General features: G+C 43.5%; 1 protein-coding gene across 8 annotated transcripts in view; it reads left to right on the plus strand.

Annotated features, from left to right (window-relative positions):
- The window catches only part of SYT9 (synaptotagmin 9), a 129,344-nt gene that overhangs the window by 57,118 nt on the left and 49,647 nt on the right, over positions 1 to 22,579 (plus strand). For 7 of the 8 annotated variants that reach the window (XR_008313235.1, XR_008313234.1, XR_008313237.1 and 4 more), the window contains exons 2-3: positions 6,229 to 6,574; positions 11,883 to 12,429. Coding sequence is in view for 4 of the 8 variants with exons in the window: in XM_053284257.1 (XP_053140232.1) it covers positions 6,229 to 6,574; positions 11,883 to 12,429 (893 nt within the window). In the remaining 4 variants the exon portion in view is untranslated. The remainder of the gene's footprint in view (positions 1 to 6,228; positions 6,575 to 11,882; positions 12,430 to 22,579) is intronic. The other variant, XM_053284258.1, reaches the window with a different exon arrangement.

Genomic DNA, 22,579 nt, shown 5'->3' on the forward strand with positions numbered 1-22,579 from the left:
GTTTTCCCCCAATCTATTTCATTTGTGACTCTATAATACTTTCCCTCCTTTCTGTTTTGCATTTTTTTCCTTTGAGAAAGACAAAGGCAATGACGAGGCCATATTTCTAAAATATAGCTTCTGAAACCATGAAAGCTTTTAAACCATTTATTTTACTCTTTGGGGAGAAAAGAGCATTCTGTTCTAAATTCATGTTTAACCTCTCGAGACACCAACATCACTAGACCTTCACAAGAAAAAAGGGGTTTTCAGTTGCACTCAGTTTTCAAAAGATTGTTTAAAAAACCTCAGTAGATAAAAATGTTTCTGCTTCCTGACACAATCATATGACTTAGCACTGCTGAAACCTCCTTACACACAGTGGATAGAGGACCATTTCTAAAGAACATAAGATCATTAGTTTGAAACCAGTACTCCCTCTAAGGCATGCACGTGTGTGCGTACTCACACGTCCTCGTTTTTTAATGTCCGCTCAGTCAATTTTAGATTCTGTTCAGGTTGAATCAGGAAGGTCTCACTCTGAATGCATGTGCACACACTCTGCATTGATACTTCCACCCAGAACAAAACTCATTCTGCACACAGATGAAAAAAAGTAGAACACTGTACTGCTTGATGTACTGCTATGGAGATCAGGAAAGAACTGCTATCTAGTCTATCCTATTGGGTTGTCATTATTTGTGCAAAACTTAAAGCCATGTATTTGGGGACTGCAATTCTCCCACACTGTACCTGCTTCACTGCATCAGTAGGAAAGTGCAGAAGTTCCTATAGCACCTAAGAAACACCACCAGCCCTGATGACAGCAGGAGATTTTGGAAGTGCTACTAAGTGTTCAGCTGCACTAGCCAGCGTAGAGAGGCAGGCGTAAATAGTACACTGGTAACAGGCTGGCCCACCCAGAAGTGCGTAGCCACACAAGGTACTAGGACACTCGATTAATGTGGGCTGCTGGTGCTGACGGCATGAGGCCCAGTGTAAAGATCCTGATGCTGGTACAAGGGACAGTAATCCAAACGTTCTGCTGAAGAACCCTCAAAGGTGACTGCCACAGCTGAGAGAAACATCTCAATCATTAATTCTATCAGGGTGAAGAAGAGTGCTAACCCTGCTAGCCTTCTCTTGTCAGGAGTTGCAGATGGTCTAGGGCAAAAGGAAACTCCTGGATCCAGCACTCAGTGCTGAAAAACAGCTACCACTTAGGGAGTAACTGCAGGATAATGTACTGATGGTCAGTGTTCCCTCTAAGGTGTGCACATGTGTGCATGCTCACACATTTTTTGATGTCCGCTCAGTTAATTTTAGATCCCACTCAGGTTGAATCAGGAAGGTCCCACTCTGAATTCATGTGCACACACACTACCTTGATACTGCCACCCAGAACAAATTCTGCACACAGATGAACAAACCAGAGAACACTGCCCATGGTCAAAATGAACTCAATCTCATCTCTAGACTTTATTTCCTGAAGAGAGGGACAAGCACTGCAGAGCAATAGAAACTGACCTTACAAGAGGAACTAATAATAACAAATTATGTTGGCTCTTAACTTAGGGTTCATTTCTTTTTGTTCTCACTCACATAGTATCCATCTTTAAATGCAGGAGCTTTGGTATTTGCAAGCTTCAGTGGCTCACTTTCCCCTGATATATATGGCCACTGTCCCTAGAATTGGGCTGTGGCCTTTATAGTGATCAAGGTGCTAGTTCACTGCTGTGATTCTTTTGAAAATGTGTCTTAGAAAGATCATCAGCCTCTGTCTTGAGAGTTGACAAAGGCCTGAAAAGTGAGCTGCTCAGTTGTAGATTCTGTATATTTGAGCAGCAAGGGTCTATCACAAGGAGGTACTTGTTGGTGACCAAGTCAGACCAAGGAATAACAGCATGCATGAATATATGTATGTCCAGATGAATAGTTTAAGAAGAGCTTGAGTACAAGTGCAAGTAATGTGAGGGCATCTCCATAGGAACCCAGTCTGCTAACATTGCAGAGAGGAATAGTTGGAATACTCATTACCTGAGGCTTCTCTGGTCCAAGCGATTCACAGTTCCCCAGGGGACTTCGTAACTATGAACAGTGAAAGGAACTGGACTTCCTTGTGCGAGTCAGATATTCAGTACTCAAAGGGACTGCTGCAAACCGTTGCCTTGTCAGCATTTAGCCTCAATAAATTGCAAGCACCCACACATGCATACACAGCATTAGAAACAGACATGAATGCAACAAATACTAGAAACGATGAATAGCAAGGAGTGTGATGGAAAGACAAACTGACTTATTTTGCTGAGCCCTTTGCCACTCCTAAAAGTTTCACCTTAAAAACATACTCAATGTAAAATAAATGGTCATGCTTGGCTGAAAAAAACCTTGAGGCTATTTTCACAAGCCGCAGTGACCAGACTCCGGGAGCCCAGCTCGGTTCCTGCTACTTAAGTGCTGCAATGGGAGCCACATGGCTCCCAGCAGCAAGTGTCCCTAAATGCCCACCATTAAACGGGTTAAGCAGTACGCATGCTCCGCTAACCCAGATTTTTTGTTGTGACTCATGAGTAGACCTCTGATGGGGAGGCTACAACATGCCTCCCGGTGTCGGGGGCTCACCAGAATGTGAGTGCTCCTTTCACCTCATTTTTAATCATGTGCAGCCACAGCTGGCACACTCAGGAATGGGGGGGGGGTGTCCCAGTAATGCACCATGCACTTTCTCGGTGCATTATTGGGGCTCCAGGGGGTGGGGCAACGTGTGGCGGTGCGTCCCGGCACCCCGACCCTGAGAGCTGCAGCAAGAGCCGCTGCTCGTCTACAATCCGCCCACCCATGGACTTCAAGCTGATTATCTGTGGGGAAGGTACGTTAAGCCCTCCTTCCCTGCAGATCTCCTGTGAGCTTTTCTCATGGATCATGAGAAGATAAGGAAGCTGTTCCCACAACCAGGAGAAATCAGGCTAAGGGAGGCCAGCCCGATTAAATCTGGTCGTCTGCTGCCACGCGAGCCATGCGGCTCCCGGCAGCAAACTACCGAAACTACCTCTTCGCTTAAATGAGGTTAGCAGAGCGAGCGCTCTGCTAACCCCATTTAGTTGCTCGTGTGCTGCCGCAGCACAGCTCCATGCCACAGCAACACACAAGGAGACCCGTGCCAGGAGTCTAAAAAAAAGCCTCTGGGCCTCAGGGGTTTCTCTAGAATGCCCCGTGCGCTTGCGCAGGGCATCCTGGAACTTCCAGGGACTGGGCGGCCCCTGATCCCTGCAGCCCTCACTGGGTCCGTGACGGAGCCGGTAGTCATATGGGCCTACTCTCCCTGCACAAATCCTCCTGGCGCTTCACACAGGTTGTGTGAAGCACCTCACGGTGTTTCATTAAGAAACTTCTAGTGTTCTGCAATTCTTGCTCCAAATAAGGCATGAATATAGGCTATTGATTAGTTTATGTTTGGGGTGGCGCCCCTGTACCATTGATTAGGTTATGTTTTGTGGTGACTCCTTAAACAAAGAGATGTTCACAAAGAGATCACTGAGAGCAATCACCTGAAAGAAAGGGAAGAGGGCACATCACACATTCTGGTCTTACTCAACTCTGATAACAGCAAGGAGGAAATGAAGTGATAAGTTTTGTTTAGCATTGAAACTTCTTATCTTTGTATATGGGAGGAAGAGAGCTTGTATCACTTTTCTTTTGTCTCTCCTTTACTCTAATTTGGGTCTGCCCAGCATTTTTCTCTGTATATGCTCAGTTGCAATCAGAGGGGCATTTCCTTTAGTCCATTCCAGCCTTTTGCAAATGGCTTGAAGGCACCTGGAGGAAATGGCTTGACAGAATGACATTTTACCTAGAATGCACTCACCATTTCTAGTGATATGCATGGAATGGGATTCCATTCTGAGCTTGGAATGGATCCCCAGAAAATTCCATCAGAACAACCAGTCAAGCTGGTTCTGTTGGAACAAGCTTGGAACATTTTGAGTGTTCCGAGTGCCATTTTGGAGGCCTGACTTCCTGACTGATTTTGGCACTGTCTTCTGATTGGCTTACAATCTGCTTGCTTCTTGGTTGGCTTGTATTTCAAACAAATCAAGTTGAGCTTGTAACAAGCCCTTCATTTGAAGGGTGTTCTGTTTCGAACTTGAAACACTCAAAATTGCCCGTTTCAAATTGAAATTTTTGAGCTTGAAATGTTCTGCACATCCCTAACCATTTCTCTTCCAAGCAGGCTCAGGAAAGAAAATGTCTAAGTGGCTAAGTTTGGGGATACACTGAAGCACCCAAAATGGCATGGCGAGTGTGGCTAGTAACAGTTTCTTTCCCTTCTCTTCTGCAGCAATGTTTTGCTGTTTGTTTACTGTTTTGTTTTTTTACTAAGCAGACAAATGTATTTTAAGAAACTCCTAAAAATGGCTGAACTTCTGTTTCTATGGTCTTTTCCCATTATTATTTTCTGTAGTTACTTAGATGTTTCAGCATGCTTAGAAGATGGGATAATAGTAGGATTTTGTGAAAGGCTAGCAAATAAACCTAATTTAGCAGATCATTATTAAAAGGCCCCAGGAACATTGAGAGAGCTTTGAAAATAATAATCAAAGAGGTGTGCTGTTAGGAGGCTTCCAGGTCAAAAAACCCTAGTGGGTTGTTTTTTTGTCACCTCCCCCCCTAAAATTACAGTCCTTGGGCTCGTACAACTGACACATTTTGAGACACAGTAGTACTCTTGACCTCCACTTATTGTATACAATACATTTATTTGTTTGTTTATTTCTGTTAGTCATTGGTAAACCACTTTTCAGAATTGTTCTAGTTTCCCAGGAGGTATGTGCTAAAATAATCTAGAGGGCCTCGTGAATGGGGACATAAATATAAATAAAACCTGAAACTTCTCCTGCAGTAGAACAACCAGTGCTACAGTGAGAGAAGCATCTCTGCTCCTATAGCTTTTGTAAAAGAAAAAATGTGTACTTTCCCCTACACAGCAATATCTTACAATTTCAAAATGCATTTCTCCTGCTATAATGGTTTCTCTTTGATGAGTGTTTGACACTGATGCACACACATGAAATAAAACAAACAAAACAGTTTACATACATACATACATACATACATACATACATACATTAAACATCTATTTGTTTTATGTTCAAACACTTGTATCCTGCTTTTCTGCTTTAAAAAATCCCATCCAAAGTATCTTGCAGCTGAAAATGCAAATACAATTATTTCATGCCTTTCCATAAATTATGATATACAAGGCAACCAAAAGCAATATTAAACAGGTAATGAAACCGCATTAAAAGATAAATAAACATCAATCTATAACATGATTTCCCTGCAGCAGTAATGTTCTTCCCTCCCCAGCCTCTATTTTATTTGTAGAGCGGTCATACTGCTATTCAGAATTGATAAAATGTGAATTTTTTTGTAAATTAAATAGGATTTGTAAGCTTAGAGTAGATTTTTTAAAATCAGTTATACTAAGTGGCTGACATCCTAATGAAACACTCATGCTTCCAGGGACTGTGGGTACAGCTCCCCATTTCTGCCTGCATGAGTGCAATTGCATGAAGAGCCTTATACTTTGGAATGCTTCCTATGATCTGGAAGAGCTCTGCAAGATTAGAAACATGTTGCTAAAAATCAATTATGTGTTTCCAAGTTTGAAAGAGCCTAACTGAATCTAAAGGCTCTTGTGCAACTCTGCATATGCAGAGGGACAGGGAGAATTAGAGGAGGGGTCCCATTCCACCCCTGGAAGTGCAACTGATTCATTTGGATGTTAGCTGGCATTGTTTTTCTTTTTAAAATAATTACGTTTAAATTGAATCTGACTTTAATACAAACCATTTAATGTCTACAGTCTTTATGTTTTGAAATGCTGTTGGAAACAGGAAGAATTCTGAACTAAAATGACCTTTGGTTGGAAGTAGTGGGGATTCTTATGAAACAGCACCAGGTGAACATCAAAAGACTTGTGCTACATTTTAGAAGCACAATTTAGATTAATATTTCATTTTCATACTCCACCCCCCAAAATGTTGATGAAATAAATAACTATGTTCTTGGGTGGAGGAATGTAAAGAAAAATGCTTTTGGGAGTCATCTTTTTTAAAAAACCTGGCTTATGCTTTTATACATAAAGGAAGTTTAGCTTTGCACAAGGTTGCTTGTCTTAGAAATGCACTTAGCTATTTTTTTAATGGCACTGAAATGAAAGCAAACTGTTAACATCTGTCTTTTCAGATATCACAGTGAGTTTACTGTCCTTAGTTGTCACAGCCTGTGGACTTGCTTTGTTTGGGGTATCTCTGTTTGTGTCCTGGAAGCTTTGTTGGGTTCCTTGGCGAGAACGTGGCCTGCCTGGAAACAAAGACAAGCAGGAATCACTGAACTATACAGATACAGAAACCAATGACCATGAGTATAGCGAGGATTATCTGGGACAGCCTACTTCCTATCCTGACTCCTCCATGAAGATTAGCCACACCTCCCCTGACATTCCATTGGATGCTAAAACAGGGACCAAGGAGAACTGTGTGCACAATGTTCGGATGCATCGACAAATCACAGAGCCAACCCCATCTGCCCGGTCAGTAGCTATCTGTTGTTGTTGTTGTTTTAATGAATACTGCAGACCAAACGAGTAAACCGAAGTGGCTTTTACCCAGCTGCCCCCCTGATCACATAGAAATGTATGATTGGAGGTTCAGAGGCATCAAAAACTAAAACCAAAAATTTGGTTAATTATAAAACAATTTAATAAATAAAAAAATGCATCTTACACAAGATGTGTTTTGAACAAAACAGATACCACAGTATCTTCTGATACTTAATATGTGAACTTATTCCATCTTCAAGGAAACCACCTATCCAGCTCTGAAAGGCAAGAGTGGGGTCTATGAAGGATGAGAAAGAAGGAATTGAAGGCTGAGAAGAGTAGGAAGCCATTGGAGAAGCACCTGCTCTCCTGTGGAAGTGGAGGGCAATCACCAGTCCCGATTAACTGGTTCCTCTGATCCTGGCAGAGTCATCTGTCTTGAGTAGTCACCTGCTTTTTATAAGGACCTACTCACAAGCAAAGCAAATGGGTATTGCCAGAGACTAACTAGTAAAAGGGAGAGGAAGGGGTTGCTCAGGAAAAGGGGAGCTCTGTGGATCTCCATAGTCAGGGAGGGAGCTAGGAGTCGTGGAGAAGAAGGAACTTGGTGGATATAACCCCTTTTTCTTCTTCTGAGGCCAAACAAGCATCCTGTGTGAAGCAAGTAGTGCATGGTCTTTCCGATTTTGCATTTCTATGCATGCACTTTACTGCAATATATCACTTAGTGTGTGGAGCTGCACAAGTATAACCAGGACTTAGGTTCATGAAAAGCCTTTAGGTTCTTAGACTCTTAAAAGTTATAAATCTTAGAATCTTCCTCCATCTCACCCCATCATAATACTTCACTATCCAGTTTTCTGCTGCCCAAAATCTTTTACATATCACCATAGTTCCTACATCTAGCATAGTTGTTACTTGCTTAAACATATTTTGAATAAGAGCAAGGACCCAAATACTTCAAACAGTTGTTTTAAAATACTACAAATTCTTTAACATAGGCTTAGTGTCCCAGGCTTTCTTAAAGTCTACTGAAATTCAGCCCACAGTTTTTGCTGTCTTCTGTAAACAGAAGTTGGTTGATCTAAAAAGTGTTATAAACCTTTTTAAGGTATTCAGTTTGAAAAATCTATACAAATAGTCTCCTTGGCCTTAACTCATTAGCAGCTGCTGATACTGCATCTAATGGCTTGTCCAATAACTCTGTTCACAAATGACTTGTCCAATAGCTCTGGAACAATAATAATAATAATACATAATTGTCAGTCCTTTAGTAAGATTCTTGACAGTAGAAGGCAAGGAAGTTATGGGGCAGGCCATTTTGCAGGTTGCTGCTGCAGCCTGCAGATTTTACAGAAACACTTTCACTGATCTAACTGCTGACCTCAGGTCAGTCATTAAGCAATTAAGGTTATCAGTGCAATATGTGTTCCCTTATAGGGAAAGTAATAGTCTGCAGACTTGGGGGTGCCTGAGATGGCTTGAGGCCATCCCTGCCATGTCCACAAACCCACATGGCACCCCCCAAAGGGGGGGTTCAGGGCAGCCCCAAATTCCCATTATTCCTTATGGGGAAAATATTTTTTTTAATTCACCATTAATAGTAGGGGTACCCAATTGCTTTGGGGTTTGGCACCCCTGGGTGCCTACCAGCCACCCCCCTTTTGTGCCCCTGGGTACTTCACATAGGGAGTAATGGGCAATAATAATAAACATTTCAGAAATTCATAAAAAATCATAGGAGTGTCCAATTGCTTTAGGTTTCGGTGGTAGGCACCCATGGGTTTTGTAACCTTTTAGCTATTTCTGTTTGTGATTTGATTCTAGGCCATTGCAGTATGATATAGCTTGTAGAGGATATTGAGCCTTCATTATCACCAAATCCTGGGCTGATTCCTGGGCTGACCCATGGGTGCCTCCAGTTTTGTTCGAACCAGTTCAAAACAGTTTGAAATGGTTTGAACCTGATTCGAAATTGAACCAAACCGGGGGAGGGGTTTTGAGCAAAACAAAAACCAAACCACCCCACCCCAGTTCGAACCCAGTTCGAATTTGAACCGAACCAGGCAAACCGGTTTTGTGCACACTCCTAGCCAGTTGTATATATACATTATGTCTTAGTGAGACTAGTGAAGAGTAAACACAATCTTGACAGGGAATCATGGCTGTAATATGGAAGAGCAGGACAGTTACTAGAATATTATTATTATTATTATTATTATTATTATTATTATTATTAATTCAGTTTCTATACAGCCCTTCCAAAAATGGCTCAGGGCAGTTTATGCAGTGTTAAAATCTAAACCAAGATAGTATTAACATATTTTTTAAATATTAAAAAATATTTTAAATAGCTGATGTGCAGTGGTATGGTGCCACTGCATATTGCATCTGCATTGTTTGTAAGTCAAGCCCAACACTGCAGGGGGAAAATGGAAGTAACTGTGGTGATGCTGAGTGTGCAACTGCTTGTTCCCTGCACGCTGCCTTCAGGTCTGCAACAGCCCTAATGCAATGCGCATTGGTGCTGTACCTCTGTACATCATGTCTGCGGCTATATATGACACCATATCTCTTGACAAGTTATGAGACTTGTAAGGTCTTCTCCAGTGACAATATAAGATGTATCAATTAGTCCATACTTTAAAGTTATGCTGCAGGCTTGTCAGTGCCCATCTCCTTTTAATTTTCCCTTCTAGGGACCAATTGGTAGGGCTGCGCACGATCAATAATGTCGGGATTGGGTCCGACCCAATCTCTCTTGACCCCACAAATCTTGGTTCAGGGTCCTTTAAACCCTTCACAATGTTAGGATTGGAGTTGGGGTCGGGTATTTTCCCGACTAAACTTACATTTCTTTTAAAAAGTAAATGGACATACTGTGGAACCCAGAAGAAAAGCAACCCAACTTCAGAGAATTGCAGGAGAAACACAAAAATAGACTGGCAGCTGATTACTTTTTTAAAATGTAAGTTAAAAATAGACTTTTTAAAAAAATGCATAAATGCATGGACAGGCAAGCAGGCGGGTGGGCATAGATAATAGTTTTTAGCTGAGCAGTGTGGGACAGGGAACGGCGGTGGGGGGAAATGCAGACTCCTGCCACCATTAAAGTAAAGTAAAGTCGATTTCGACTCCTGGAGCCCACAGAGCCCGGTGGTTTTCTTTGGTAGAATACAGGAGAGGTTTACCATTGCCTCCTCCTGCACAGTATGAGATGATGCCTTTCAGCATCTTCCTATATCACTGCTGCCTGAAATAGTACCAGCGGGGATTTGAACCAGCAACCTTCTGCTTGTTAGTCAAGCATTTCCCCGCCGAGCCACTTAAAGTGATTAGGAACTCTGAAATGCTCCAAATTTTACTGAACCACATTGGAGAACTCTGGACTTACCTGGGCTTTCCAAGGTGGGTTTGGGTTTTCTACGACGTGGCCCAAATTGAAGCATTTCTAACCTTCCTGACCTGATCTTGCACACATCTGTACCAATTGGTATAATAACAACTTTGTAGAAACTTGGAGAACAGTACTATTGTTGGCAGGTACTTTTCCAAGAGTCAAAGTAGCAGCCTCGCTTTTCCAGGAATATATAGAAAAAGCCCTGCACAATTTTTACTGTTTTATGATTTAGACAAAATTGCCAGTCTGCTAAAGTCCTGTAGTAAGTGAAGGTGGCCTCAATTTAATCTTGCAAAGTAAATTCATTTGCACTTATCTCTACTGCTTTGGGTGCTGATATATCCCTGCAAAGATTTCAGCAAAAATAGAGCAGGTTAATAAAACACTTGAGAGAGTTAGAAATAGGATGTGCTTGGTTTTAGCCACAGCTTTGAATGAGTGGGTGGGTGGGATGTGAAATCATCGGGGGAGGACAGACTGAACAAAATTACATGAAGAAGAACGTGTAAAAGGGATGGGAGCACTGATTAGAGGAAGGCAGAGTTGAGAACATCAAGACCATCATGCAGTATCAGACCTATGATCCACCCAGTTTAGCACTCTTCCCCACAAATGGCTAGCCAATTGCCTCAGAATGGCCAGCCAGTTGCCTCAGCATGAGGATGACAATTCCTAAACTATGTAATATTAAAATCTAAACTAAGATAGCATTAGCACATTTATTAACATATCAACTATGTGGGGGGAGGGGGATTTAAAAATATTTTAAAATGGCTGCCCCTTCCTTCCTGTTTGTCCCAAACATCTGTTAATCAAAGCTATACTGCATCTCCAAACAGAAATAGTCTACATTTTGCTTTGGTAGCCAGTCTACCAGTGAGTTATCTCATACTTTCAAAGTCACTAATCTAGTGGCCATACTACATATTGTGGCCATTAATCCCTTAGGTTAATTGCTCGTGTATCCTCTTGTTTATCACCCTAAGCCTCTTGTTGAGATGATCACAATAATCTATGGCTTGGCCACATCAAGCCTTGATTGCTCCTTCCTTTCACCAGTGTCCTCTTCCAGAGTGCACTCTGCTCTCCTTGCTTGCCACATCTGGCTTCACCCCCCAGTCTCTCTGTCACTATTGCTGCTGCTGCTCCAGCAGAAGTAATGGACTCATGCACTCACTCTTCACCACTAACTGTCTCCTCAGCACAGCACTTCTCCGCTGCCTTCATCCTGCCCAAAACTCTCCAAAAGGACTAGACAGACTCTGGCAGCTTCAAATGTGCCACTCGGCCTACTCATCAATGGTGCAAAATTCCTCCAAAACTGTGCCTCTTCCACAATACTTTATAAAATTAAGTATTTTAATTCTATATATCATACCGAACTCAATTTTTCTTTTTCATACCAAATTCAAGCTTTTGTGTATGCTCTCTTTTAGGGTATTTACTATAGTTAAATAATGAGTTAAATTACACCACAAAATGTGTAGGGTTAGTGGGGGGAAGGATCCTGCCAGTTTGCCAACATAAAGTTATAGGAATTACATTGAAAACTATATGCTTTTAAACACTTCTTTGGAACAACAATGACCTTGTATATGGTAGTTTTCACTGTAGTTTGATTATTTAATTTGAACTACTGCCAGCTTAATTTAGTTCATACTGCCAGCTGTGCCAGTAACAGTCCTATTAAAAATGACAAGTTCAACCATTAAGATGTCAAAAAAGAATTACTGTGTTGCATCTCCCTAACAACTGATTTTTTTCTTTTAAAAGGAGGGGAAAGGGGGGAGGGGAAAAAAGAGTCTTGCTTTGGAAATTCCTAAAATTTAAAAGGAATATAGAGACTTGGTATTTCTACCAATGTAATCAAGTCTGTTTGTTTCCCTGTTTTTGTTTAAGGCATAATTCGATTCGAAGGCAGCTCAATCTCTCAAATCCAGACTTCAATATCCAGCAGATCCAAAAGCAGGATCAGCTGACAGGGATTGGACGCATCAAACCAGAGCTCTATAAGCAGAGATCAGTGGATACAGATGATGGGCGAAGAAATAATAGCAAGTCTTGTGGGAGACTCAATTTCATTCTGAAATATGATTGTGATTTGGAGCAACTGATAGTGAAAATTCACAAAGCTGTCAACCTGCCAGCAAAGGACTTTTCTGGGACCTCAGACCCTTATGTCAAGATCTACTTACTTCCAGATAGGAAAACAAAACACCAGACTAAAGTGCATAGAAAGACCCTAAACCCAGTGTTTGATGAAGTTTTTTTATTTCCTGTTCCTTACAATGATCTGAGCACACGGAAACTCCACTTCTCTGTATATGACTTTGACCGATTCTCCAGGCATGACTTAATTGGTCAAGTGATAGTGGATAATTTTTTAGATTTGTCAGACTTTCCCAGGGAGTGTAATATTTGGAAGGATATTGAATATGTCACCAACGTAAGTACAACCTCTTTTTATATTGAGAATTTATTTTCTGGCAACTGTTTGTTGTTTACATTGTTCACTTCTTTATCTGCTACCAAAGTCAAAACATTTTGAAGAAAAATCTCATTTTTTCTACCCTAGCATTGGGAATGATACCTCACAGAGAACAAAAAGGACTAGTCACAGACAGATAAGACAATGGCAGCTGGTGTCGCTGGTTCCAGGAGAGGCTGCAACAGTGGGGAGAAATACCTTTAAATAGGCATCCTGCAAAAATTCTGGGAGGCCTGCCCAGCATCTCATAGGGAGACCATCCCACCCCATGAATGTTCAGTGGCCATTTGAGTGCTCAGCATGGCACTCAGCTGCCATGCTGATCACTCAAATGGCCTCTGCACATGCACAGAGGCTAGCTGAGTGGCAGGAGCAGGACAGTCTCCCCGCAAGATGCTGTGTTGGCCTGCCAAGCTTCCTGCAGGTTGCTGGGTGCCAGCAGTGGCAACATTCTCCATTTTTTAAAAGTACCCCCCTGCGCGCCGCGTGCTTGCCGCCCCCCTGGAACCACCATCACTGGAGGAATGCTTGTAAACTGCAAGCCTATTTGCTAGTGTGTCTGTGTGTATTGCAATGATCAAAAGCCAGGAGAGGGATACGAAATCTTTCCTCTAGATGTGAGGAGTCCTAGGTAGGCTTCCACCATCCACTTTTTAATAGGAGCAGATTCGCCCTTTCAAGGGAATATTCCGGGAGAGTCAAGTGGAAAACCCCTCGCTACAAGAAAGGCTTGAGCAGTCTTAGGCCTTCAAAAGCGTGTGACTAGGGCAGGACCCAATAAGGAGTCACACTCTTTAACAACAAGGATTTATTAAAAACTAGTAATTTTTAGCCTGTTGTAATAACGGGCGCTAGCCTTAAGGGGAGCTACTGCCACCTCTTGCTGAGGCCGCGGCCGCCATCGGGGCTAGTCGCCCCGCCACCGCCTCACCCGCACTCTCGGTGGCGTCGCAGCCGCCGCCAACGGGGCCAGTCGCCCCACCGCGGCCACAACTACCTTTGGCCGAGGCCGCGGCTCCGCCGCCGCCTCGGCCACACTCTCCTCCTGCCGTTGGCGGCGGCCGCTTCTCCTTGGCCCGCCGCTTCTGCTCCTCCCGGCCCTCTCGCCGTAACGGCGGCGGCCGCCATCGGAGCCAGTCGCTCCGCCGCGGCCACCGCCTGGTCCAACATGGCCGCCCGTCTCTGGGCGGCCGTATCTTTTTCGCCCGATCTGGGCATGCGCTCCGCGCATGCCCAGATCGGGCGAAAAAGACACGGGCGGCACAGACGCACGCCCAAGGCTTTTATGGGTAAGGATTAGATGATAAGGAAAAGTATAAAGGCACCACAATCACTGCTTCCATTCAAGTAAAACCCTTCCTCAGGAACTTCAGGAATCATGCAGTCAGATCCAAACAAAAATAAATTCCCTGATGAGTCTAGCTAAACTGGTCCTTATCCTTCCTACTTACTTCCACATAAGGATCTCCCAATTGATTACCAGCCCAAGGCTGCTAGACTCCCCTTGTCCTACAGCAATTGCTGGCCAGACCTCACTCAGAGGCCTCCAGGGAAGAACTGAACTCTAACACACCCCTCCCCTAGTTCTATATAGGCTGTTGTCCAGTAAACCCTGCCCCTCACTCTGGTTTGGGCCACAGAAATTTGATTATCTCAGGCTTTCTTCCTTATTTGGAAAGGCCAACCCTCCAAGCAGTTACTCAAAACTGGTCACTTTTAGACATTGGCAGAGTATTCTGTTGTGAAAATTCTAAGTTCACACGGATTTATCTTTTAGAGCTCCAAATTCTCTCCCTGCTCCAAACAGTTTACAGAATCCATTCCAGATTCCAAAACTCAGATGCATATGTGTATTTGCATAATCTTCTGACAGCTCTCAAAATTCCCAGCATTGGAGGCTTCTGTAGGGTTTGTAGTACACCCTACAAAGTAGGCAATAACAAAACTTAGTGGGTTCCAGGAAATCAAAGGTTTTTTCCCTGCTAGGTCAATTCTGTATAGAGAAAAAGTACACATTTGCTTGTCAACTATGTAGTTGCATGAATATAAGATATTTGTGAGGCTCTTATCTGCTCTCCATATGAGTTATCAAATCACAACTCTCATATGACTTCTCTCATACGCAGTTAATCTCATCAATAAAGGCAAACAGAATAGTTGAGATCATATCAGATCTCAAACAGTTTCTCTGCCATGATAGTGTTTCCTATAACCAGTCATTAATTCCAGCACAGAAATACTTCCAAATATATAATAATTTCAGAAGTTGTGAGCATTAATAACAGGAATACATTTATTGAGCACTAATGAGAAGGTAGCAAGCTCTTCAGTAGTTGAAAACAAAGCAGAATAAAATCCAGGTCCCTCCTTGGATGCCAGAATGTGCTAGTTTCACAAATCAGAACATAGTGCACTTTCTTCAAAAAATCGTAATTTTATTAGGTCCACATTTTTTAATCCAAATATTTCTAAGAATAACAGCAAAGCAATCAAATTAATTACATGGAGAGCAGCATTTTAGTATATCTGAACTTTCTATGTACATTCTTGATGTTGTTCAGACAGGTATTAGTTGAAAATGCTTTGACCTGAATAGAGCTGTTGATGTATTATGTAGATCCTAATTTATCCAAAAAGAACAAGGAGTTCTCATATCTTTTCAGACTGCAGTATCCTTTTCAATGAAAATTATTCTCAGCTGGAGCCATAATCCAATGAGAATCTGCATATTTTACTTACTGAACTCCTGTGTGTGTCTGAGGTGGTTCTCAGACTACAAGCAATTTCAGCTCCTAGTATAGCATGCACTACAGTAGTATAAAATTCATTCCGTACAATATTTGGACTCTTGCCAGGGTTCATGAACCTTTCGACTGAGCAAGATATAATAAAAATAGAACTGATTTATTGTGCAGAAAAGACAGCACACAGATACGTTTTGACCATGTTCAGCTCTGAATCTTGTTTCAAAAGTCAAAGGAAAGTATTTAAAAGTAAAAGTATTTGTTCATTGAAGGGCCCCTTTAGTTAAGGGTTAGGGGTAGGGGAAGTGCCCCTTTAGCTAAGTTGATTAGCAAAAAAAACCCCATTCCGTCATTATAAGCCTCAAAATTATATTGCTTATAAATATGACAACTGTTGAGCTTTAGAACTTGAGCCTTGGTTGTGTGATCTACTTCATGAGGTCTACAAATGTGCTTAATTTCAAGGAGAAATGATTTTAAAATGCCACAGTTACAGCAAGTTAAAGTAATAAAGTAAATTAGTAATTAAGTATAAAGTAATGAAAATTAACATTTGGGTCCCTTTTTGTCCAAATTTTATCAAGGCATATCATATATTTCTTTCAAATTTTGATGAAAATAACTAATGTAATCTGTTTGGACTTGCCTAGAAGAGCATCTTTTAATGGTTTGGCAAAGTTTCTAGGTAAAGTTCAAAGGTTATTAAGGTTTTCTTGCCCCATTAAAACCTATGGGAAGCAAGTGCTGCCAGAAGTTATGCAGAGCATGACAGTTCTGATAATCCAGCCACTCGCCTGCCCGACTGGGTGGCGTGGCTTATTTGCCACAGCCCCCTCCTGGGAGGATGTGACGCGGTCGACCATAGCTGTCAGCTTTCCGGGGCAAGGCTTGGGCTCCAAGCACCGGAGTGTGCATGCGCCTGCTCAGTCCAGCCTCTGGAAGCACCAATGTTTGCCAGTCCCCTGACATCAGCAGAGGGAGCCAACTAGTAGATTCTATTCAAAGTGTAATGCTTATTTATTTAATGATGGAAAGGGAACTCTCAAGGAAGGGTGGGAGGGCAGACATTGAATAGACAGTTGGGGAAAGCCAGGTGAGTAGTTAGAGCACTGGGGGGGAGAAACACTGTGGGATTTACATCTGAACCCCCTGAACATCTGAATAAGCCCTCACAGGATTGCTGCACCCTTTTCTTCTGCCTCCCCCATTCAGTCTTATCCATCAAGTTGAGAGTGATTCCCTCACACTGCTTCAGAATTATCTCACACTATTCTGAGTCCTGTTGCCCATTCCCCACCATCAGAAGGCTGACAGGAAAACTGCACTTATATATAACATGCAGTAAACTTTAAATCAGCTTTCCATAATTATTCCCAAGCAGCCATATCTATATTATGACCCACATCTTGAACCCATTTTATCATAGTCATTTTAACCACTTCATCTCTTGTCTCCTAAGCCCTCTCCTAAGCAACCTGGGCTTTCCACACTCCGCTAACCTGGGCTTTCTGGACATGAGTTGCCACGGCAACTCACGAGTAGACCCCCGACCGGGAGGCTAAAAAGTAGCCTCCCAGCTCGGGGGTCTCTCCAGCATGCCCTGCGCACTCACGCAGAGCATGCCAGAGCTTCCGGGGGCCACACGGTCCCCGAACTCCCCAGCCCCCACCAGCTCTGTAACGGAGCCGGCAGTCATGTGGGTGGCCAGTTTGGCTGCCCGCAGCCAACTGATGGGTTATCTGCAGGGAGAGCAGGCTTAGCCTGCTCTCCCTGTTAACCCCATTCCGGCAGTTCCCACTGATTGTGGGAACCCCCTCTGTATGTGCCTTTCAAGATGCTGCTGGGGCTTTATAGGGCTCTGCTATTCTTATAGCCCTCCCCTTTGTCCTCCGGCAGTGGGAAAGGTACAGCCCTGCTTGGAGGTGGGAAATGGCTCCCACACTGGAGATTTATTTTTTTTACCCAAATGGCCCCCATGTGCACCTTCTGTATGTACATACAGTTATACATACTGTAGTATATAAAATATTTTAATTTATTTTTATCTTTATATCCTGCTCTTCCTCCAGGGAGCCCAGAGCAATATACATAGTTGTTATGTTTATCCTCATAACAACCCTGTGAGGTAAATTATAATGAGATATAAGTGATTTTCATTATTGAATTTCACCCAGTGAGTTTCATTATTGAATGGGAATTTGAACTTGGGTCTTTCCAGTCCCAGTTCAACACTCTCACTACTACATCACACTGCTTCTACTACACTGTTGTAAGAGTCCACTATAATGGACATAACATTTTTTAGAAATATCTAAAATATAATGAAATTCACTGCATTATATGACACATTACAATCAAGACTAAATGTGACATTGGGGAGGATGTTGGATTGCCAGCATGAATGATACATTTTCTTTTCACAAATCACAGAAATTAGAGAGTCTGACGATTTAAGACGAGAGTTAAGGCTAATTCACTTTGGCTCAAGCTCCACACTGCTGGAAAATTGCAACCTAAGTCTCATGCCTTAACAAATGTGCCACATGATCAGTAATGATATTGTGCAGCGTCACAAAGTGTGCTCACTTACAATTCACCCTCTATGAATCCAGATCTTTTCCTTGGTCTTTGAGACTCAAATCAAAATGGGGAAGATGGCGTGTGTGACACCAGCAAAGATCCCCATGTTCTACTGGCGCTGTACTGCCTTATGAAGCATCTGAGCCTTCTGCATGCCTTACGGTATTCTACAGTAAAACTCATTGAGCCTATTCCCATGATCACTAGAAAGTGGGCTAATGGAGCCTAGCCTGCTTTCTAGTGATTGTCAGAACCACCGGGCTCGCGGGCTAGCCCGGTGGTTCATGGCAGCTAGCTCGCCTAATTCCTCCTCCCCTTAAACGAGGATAACAGAGTGAGTGCTCCATTAATCTGATTTTTTGATCGTGTACCACCGCGGCTCACAGCGACACACGAATAGACCCCCGACCGGGAGGCTGAAAGAAGCCTCCTAGCCTCAGGGGTCCCCCACCCCCAGAATGCCACACACACCCACGCGGGGCATCCTGGGACTTATGAGAGCCGGGTGGCACCCTATCCCTGCAGCCCCCACCAGCTCCGTGACAGAGGCGATAGTCGTGTGAGCAGCCGATCCGGCTGCCCAGGGTTGCATGACTGATCATCTGCGGGGAGAGTAGGCTAAGCCCACTCTCCCCACCGAACCCTCCCAGGCTCTACACACTGTTCATGTGTAGAGCCTCATTATGTTACATCCCCAGATGCAGAGTAAGAAACTTGAACTCTCACATCATTCAGAAAGGGAGCTGCTATGGCTGACCAATGAAGTCAGGCCCTAGAGTGCCAGGGCAAGCCTCCCTGCCTGGCTACCATGTTTCCCTCCTTCACATGCCGGAGCAGTATCCTCCTCATCCTCATCCTCTTGTGCTCTGTGCATAAGCTGAGGCTTTAAAAACATAACTGGGAGGGACATAGACGACACTAGCAACTCTAGCATCTTCTATAGTCTATGGCAGTGTTTCTCAACCACCGGTCCATGGACCGGTGCCAGTCCATGAGAAGTTGAGTGCCAGTCCCTGCTGGTCCATGAGGAATTAATTGCCCCACCAAACAATTTCGAGCCGGTGGGGGCCACTGCTGCTGGTAGCTCTCTGGAGCTCATTTCTAGGCATGTAGCCCTCACTGCTGAGATAATGTTCATTTCAAGGAAGCTAAATGAGTGTTATCCCCACAGCTAGGGCTGCCTGTTTAGAATGAGCTCTGGAGAGCTCCTAGCAGCGATGCCCCCCCCCCCGGCTTGAAATTGTTGGGGGGGTGCATGGGGGTGAGGGGGGGATGACCCCTTTACTAACTGCAGGTCCTGGAAACTGCGCACAAAGGATGTACCGGTCCATGACTCAAAAACGTTGAGAAACACTGGTCTATTGGACCATCTTCTACATGTTTAGCATCTTCTAAGTCTAATTCCTGGCAGAAGAGAGGCAAGTTAGTGATAAAGGAACATTTGGTAACCTTTCTCCCTGAGCTTAGGACAAGCTCAGGATGATACTGGCATTCAGCCTTTACTGGAGTGCACCACAAAACCTCTGTTCTGTTGAGTCAGGATAAGGATGATAAAGGGTGCTAGAAGAGGGGTCCCTTCCAATTATTGAACCCATCCTGCAAGCTAATGAAGTAAACAACGAAATAGTTGTGGATCAACTCACAGGAGATTTCTTCTAGCAGTACAAGGCATTAAGGCAATACAGGACCAGGGGAATGTGGGGCATATTTGCTGGTGCATCCTCCAGGCAGCATCTTCCCCATCTTGATTTGTGCCTCAAAGACTAAGGAAAAGTCTTGGTCCATGGAGGGCAAGTTGTAACCAAGCACAATTTCTGACACTGCACAACATCATTACTGATTATGTGGCATGTCTGTTAAGGCACCAGCCTTAAATTCCCATTTCCCAGCTTTGTGGAACTTGAACCAAAAATGAGATAGCTTTAACTCTGTTCTTAAACTGGCAGGTTTTTTGACTATCTAATACATTTTTAATTGTAAGTACACTTATTAATGCAAGCACTGGGCCTTACTCTGAATAAGTAGATTAAGGACTATTCATCACGGTTTAGTTCATCCTATGCCAAGGGACCATCCATTACTTACATAAAATGCCTTTTAAAATCAAGTCACTAGAAATTAGCCTGAACAGGCAAGTATTGTTATACCTTGAGAGCTTCCTTGTGAAGGGGTCAGACCTTTAAATAATCTCATCCAGGAGATCTGATGGATTTTTACAATGCACCATAATGAAAGTCTTAGCATCTTCTGGGTCCATTGTACCAAGAAGAAAAGGAACCTCTCAAGAACAGTCCATTAAAGTCTAATACGTAAGACAAAGAGTTATCGGGAGGCACAGGATACAATTCTTCTACTAAAGCTAAGCGGTCCTGGTTTTTTAAGCTGCTTTGATGTTGATCTGCTTGGGAACTATGTGTCTGCTCCTCTGAGCTCCTTATAGGAAGAGAAAAGAAATGAATTCAATAATACAATCCCATAATAATGAAATAATCATGTTCTGATCATTGATACCATATGTTGCCAAAACCCTTGTGCAGTTTTTCCATCCCTGCTCTGGGTGTAGAGAAATAGAGCAGTTTTAGTCCCAGGGCCAAACTGCACCTTTAAATGCAGTGTATAATATTAGTCCAATGGCCATTTCTCCAGTATGAAGCATCCTTGATACTGGGTGATTTGTTCTTTTTTAAAGTAACCTTTTTCCTAAGTTCCAGTGAATTGCATTGGATGAATTGTATCATTTTGACAATTACATCAACAAATTAAAATGCATTTTTGATTAGGAAATGCCTTAAGAATACACTGGAAAAGTGATTTAAATCCATTATTAAAAGTGGGTTTTTTCTTTTGATTTAAATCAATCTACCCTGCTTAGAAAAGAAAAAAAGAGTTCCTACTGGTATTGAATTAATACTTCTGATCCTGCTGCATTTTTCTGATCAATGTAACATGTTCTTACTTCTGCTGCAGCAATTTTTATGTCATTTATAAAATTGCTCTAATTCAAGATGATATCTGTAATGTTGTTAATGATTGTGAAAGATTATACCTTGAACAAGTATCTATAATTCCCAACATTTCTCCTAGCATAAGTTCATAATGAGAAAGGAAACCAATCTTTTTTATTACTATTATTATACTTTAAGAAAGATAGCATCCATTTGGGGCCTTCAGTGCTCAGCTTCTTAACATATTTTTTTTTTTTTTAGCTGCAGGATATCTGCAGTTTTTCAAGCCAAACATAGGAATAGCAAGCTGTGAAAGCTTAAAACATACATCATTCGGATCCAGTGGGCTGGACAGCATGTCCTATATGCGTGCAGTGGAATTTCTGAGTGTCCCCTATCCTGAAGCAGCCTCCTGTACTGCTTGACAAATGACACTCAAACCCTGAAGGAACTTCAGAAGCAAAGCTGGCACATGGAAAAGAGGATAGATTTCCTTTATTTTTTAAGAGAGATGCATAGAAGAAGGAATTCAGCAGGTACAGCTTGTCATGCAGAGGGAAGAAAAGCTGCACCTGCTGCTGTTCCCTCTATGAAAGGTACAGGAGTCTGTCTTCTTTTTCATATAATAGCCCTATTCAGTAGGGATATGCTCGAACCTTGGTTCATGCACCAGTTCAGCGCTATGGGGTAGGTGAGCAGGATCTTTAAGGAAAAGGAGAGCAGGTCCTTACCTGCTCTCCACTGCCACATGCATCTTCCTGCTGCGGCGCCACTTGTCCCAAGTGCCCATGCTCGGCGCCAGCACACACATGGTGCCCACGCACACGTGGGTGCCATTTGTGTGGCCAGCAACACCATGCTGACCATGCAGATGGCGTCAGTGCATGCGTGGGTGCCATGTGCATGCTGGAACGTCGCAGGGATACTTGGGACAAGCGCTGCTGCAGCAGGAAGCTGCATGTGGCAGTGGAGAGCAGGTAAGGAACTGCTCTCCTTTTCCTTAAAGATCCTGCTCACCCACCCCATAGCGCTGAACTGGTGCATGAACCAAGGTTCGTGCATATCCCTACTGAATAGGGCTATTATATGAAAAAGAAGACAGACTCCTGCACCTTTCATAGAGGGAACAGCAGCAGGTGCAGCTTTTCTTCCCTCTGCATGACAAGCTGTACCTGCTGAAATTCCTTCTTCTATGCATCTCTCTTAAAAAATAAAGGAAATCTATCCTCTTTTCCATATGCCAGCTTTGCTTCTGAAGTTCCTTCAGGGTTTGAGTGTCACTTGTCAAGCAGTACAGGATGCTGCTTCAGGTCCGGGAGGGGGCCCGGCGGGGGTGGACCTGCGGGGGTAAGGACTTGCTCTCCTTTTCCCTAAAGATCCCGCTTCCCCTCCCCGTGGCACCAAGCCAATTCACAAACATCGATTTGTGCACATCCTTACTAGGGATGTGCACGGAACCGCGGCAAGGCGGTTCGATGCCAGCGGGGGTGCCACTTTAAGGGTGGGGGAGGGTGCACTTACCCCTCATTGCCGGTAAAAACCTCCAGGGGGGCAGCGTACCTCCCTGCCGCGCCTTCCCCCTCCTCACCCGAAAGTGGCCAGAAGTACCGGATGCGCCTGCAGGGGAAGAGCAGCAGGAGGTTTTTACCGGCAACAAGTGCCGGCGGGTGTGTGTGTGTGGAAGTGGCGGGAGGGGGAAGTGCACCCTCCCCCGCCCTAAAAGCGGCACCCCCGCCATGATCAAGCTTTGAACCGGCCTCGTGTTCGAACCTGTTCGGAGGCCCATAAAAGGGTCTCCGAACAGGTTGGTGCTCATCCCTAATCCTTGCTATTCAGAAG

The sequence above is a fragment of the Hemicordylus capensis genome, chromosome 1, assembly GCF_027244095.1.
Source record: "Hemicordylus capensis ecotype Gifberg chromosome 1, rHemCap1.1.pri, whole genome shotgun sequence".
NCBI classification, from domain to species: Eukaryota; Metazoa; Chordata; class Lepidosauria; order Squamata; family Cordylidae; genus Hemicordylus; species Hemicordylus capensis.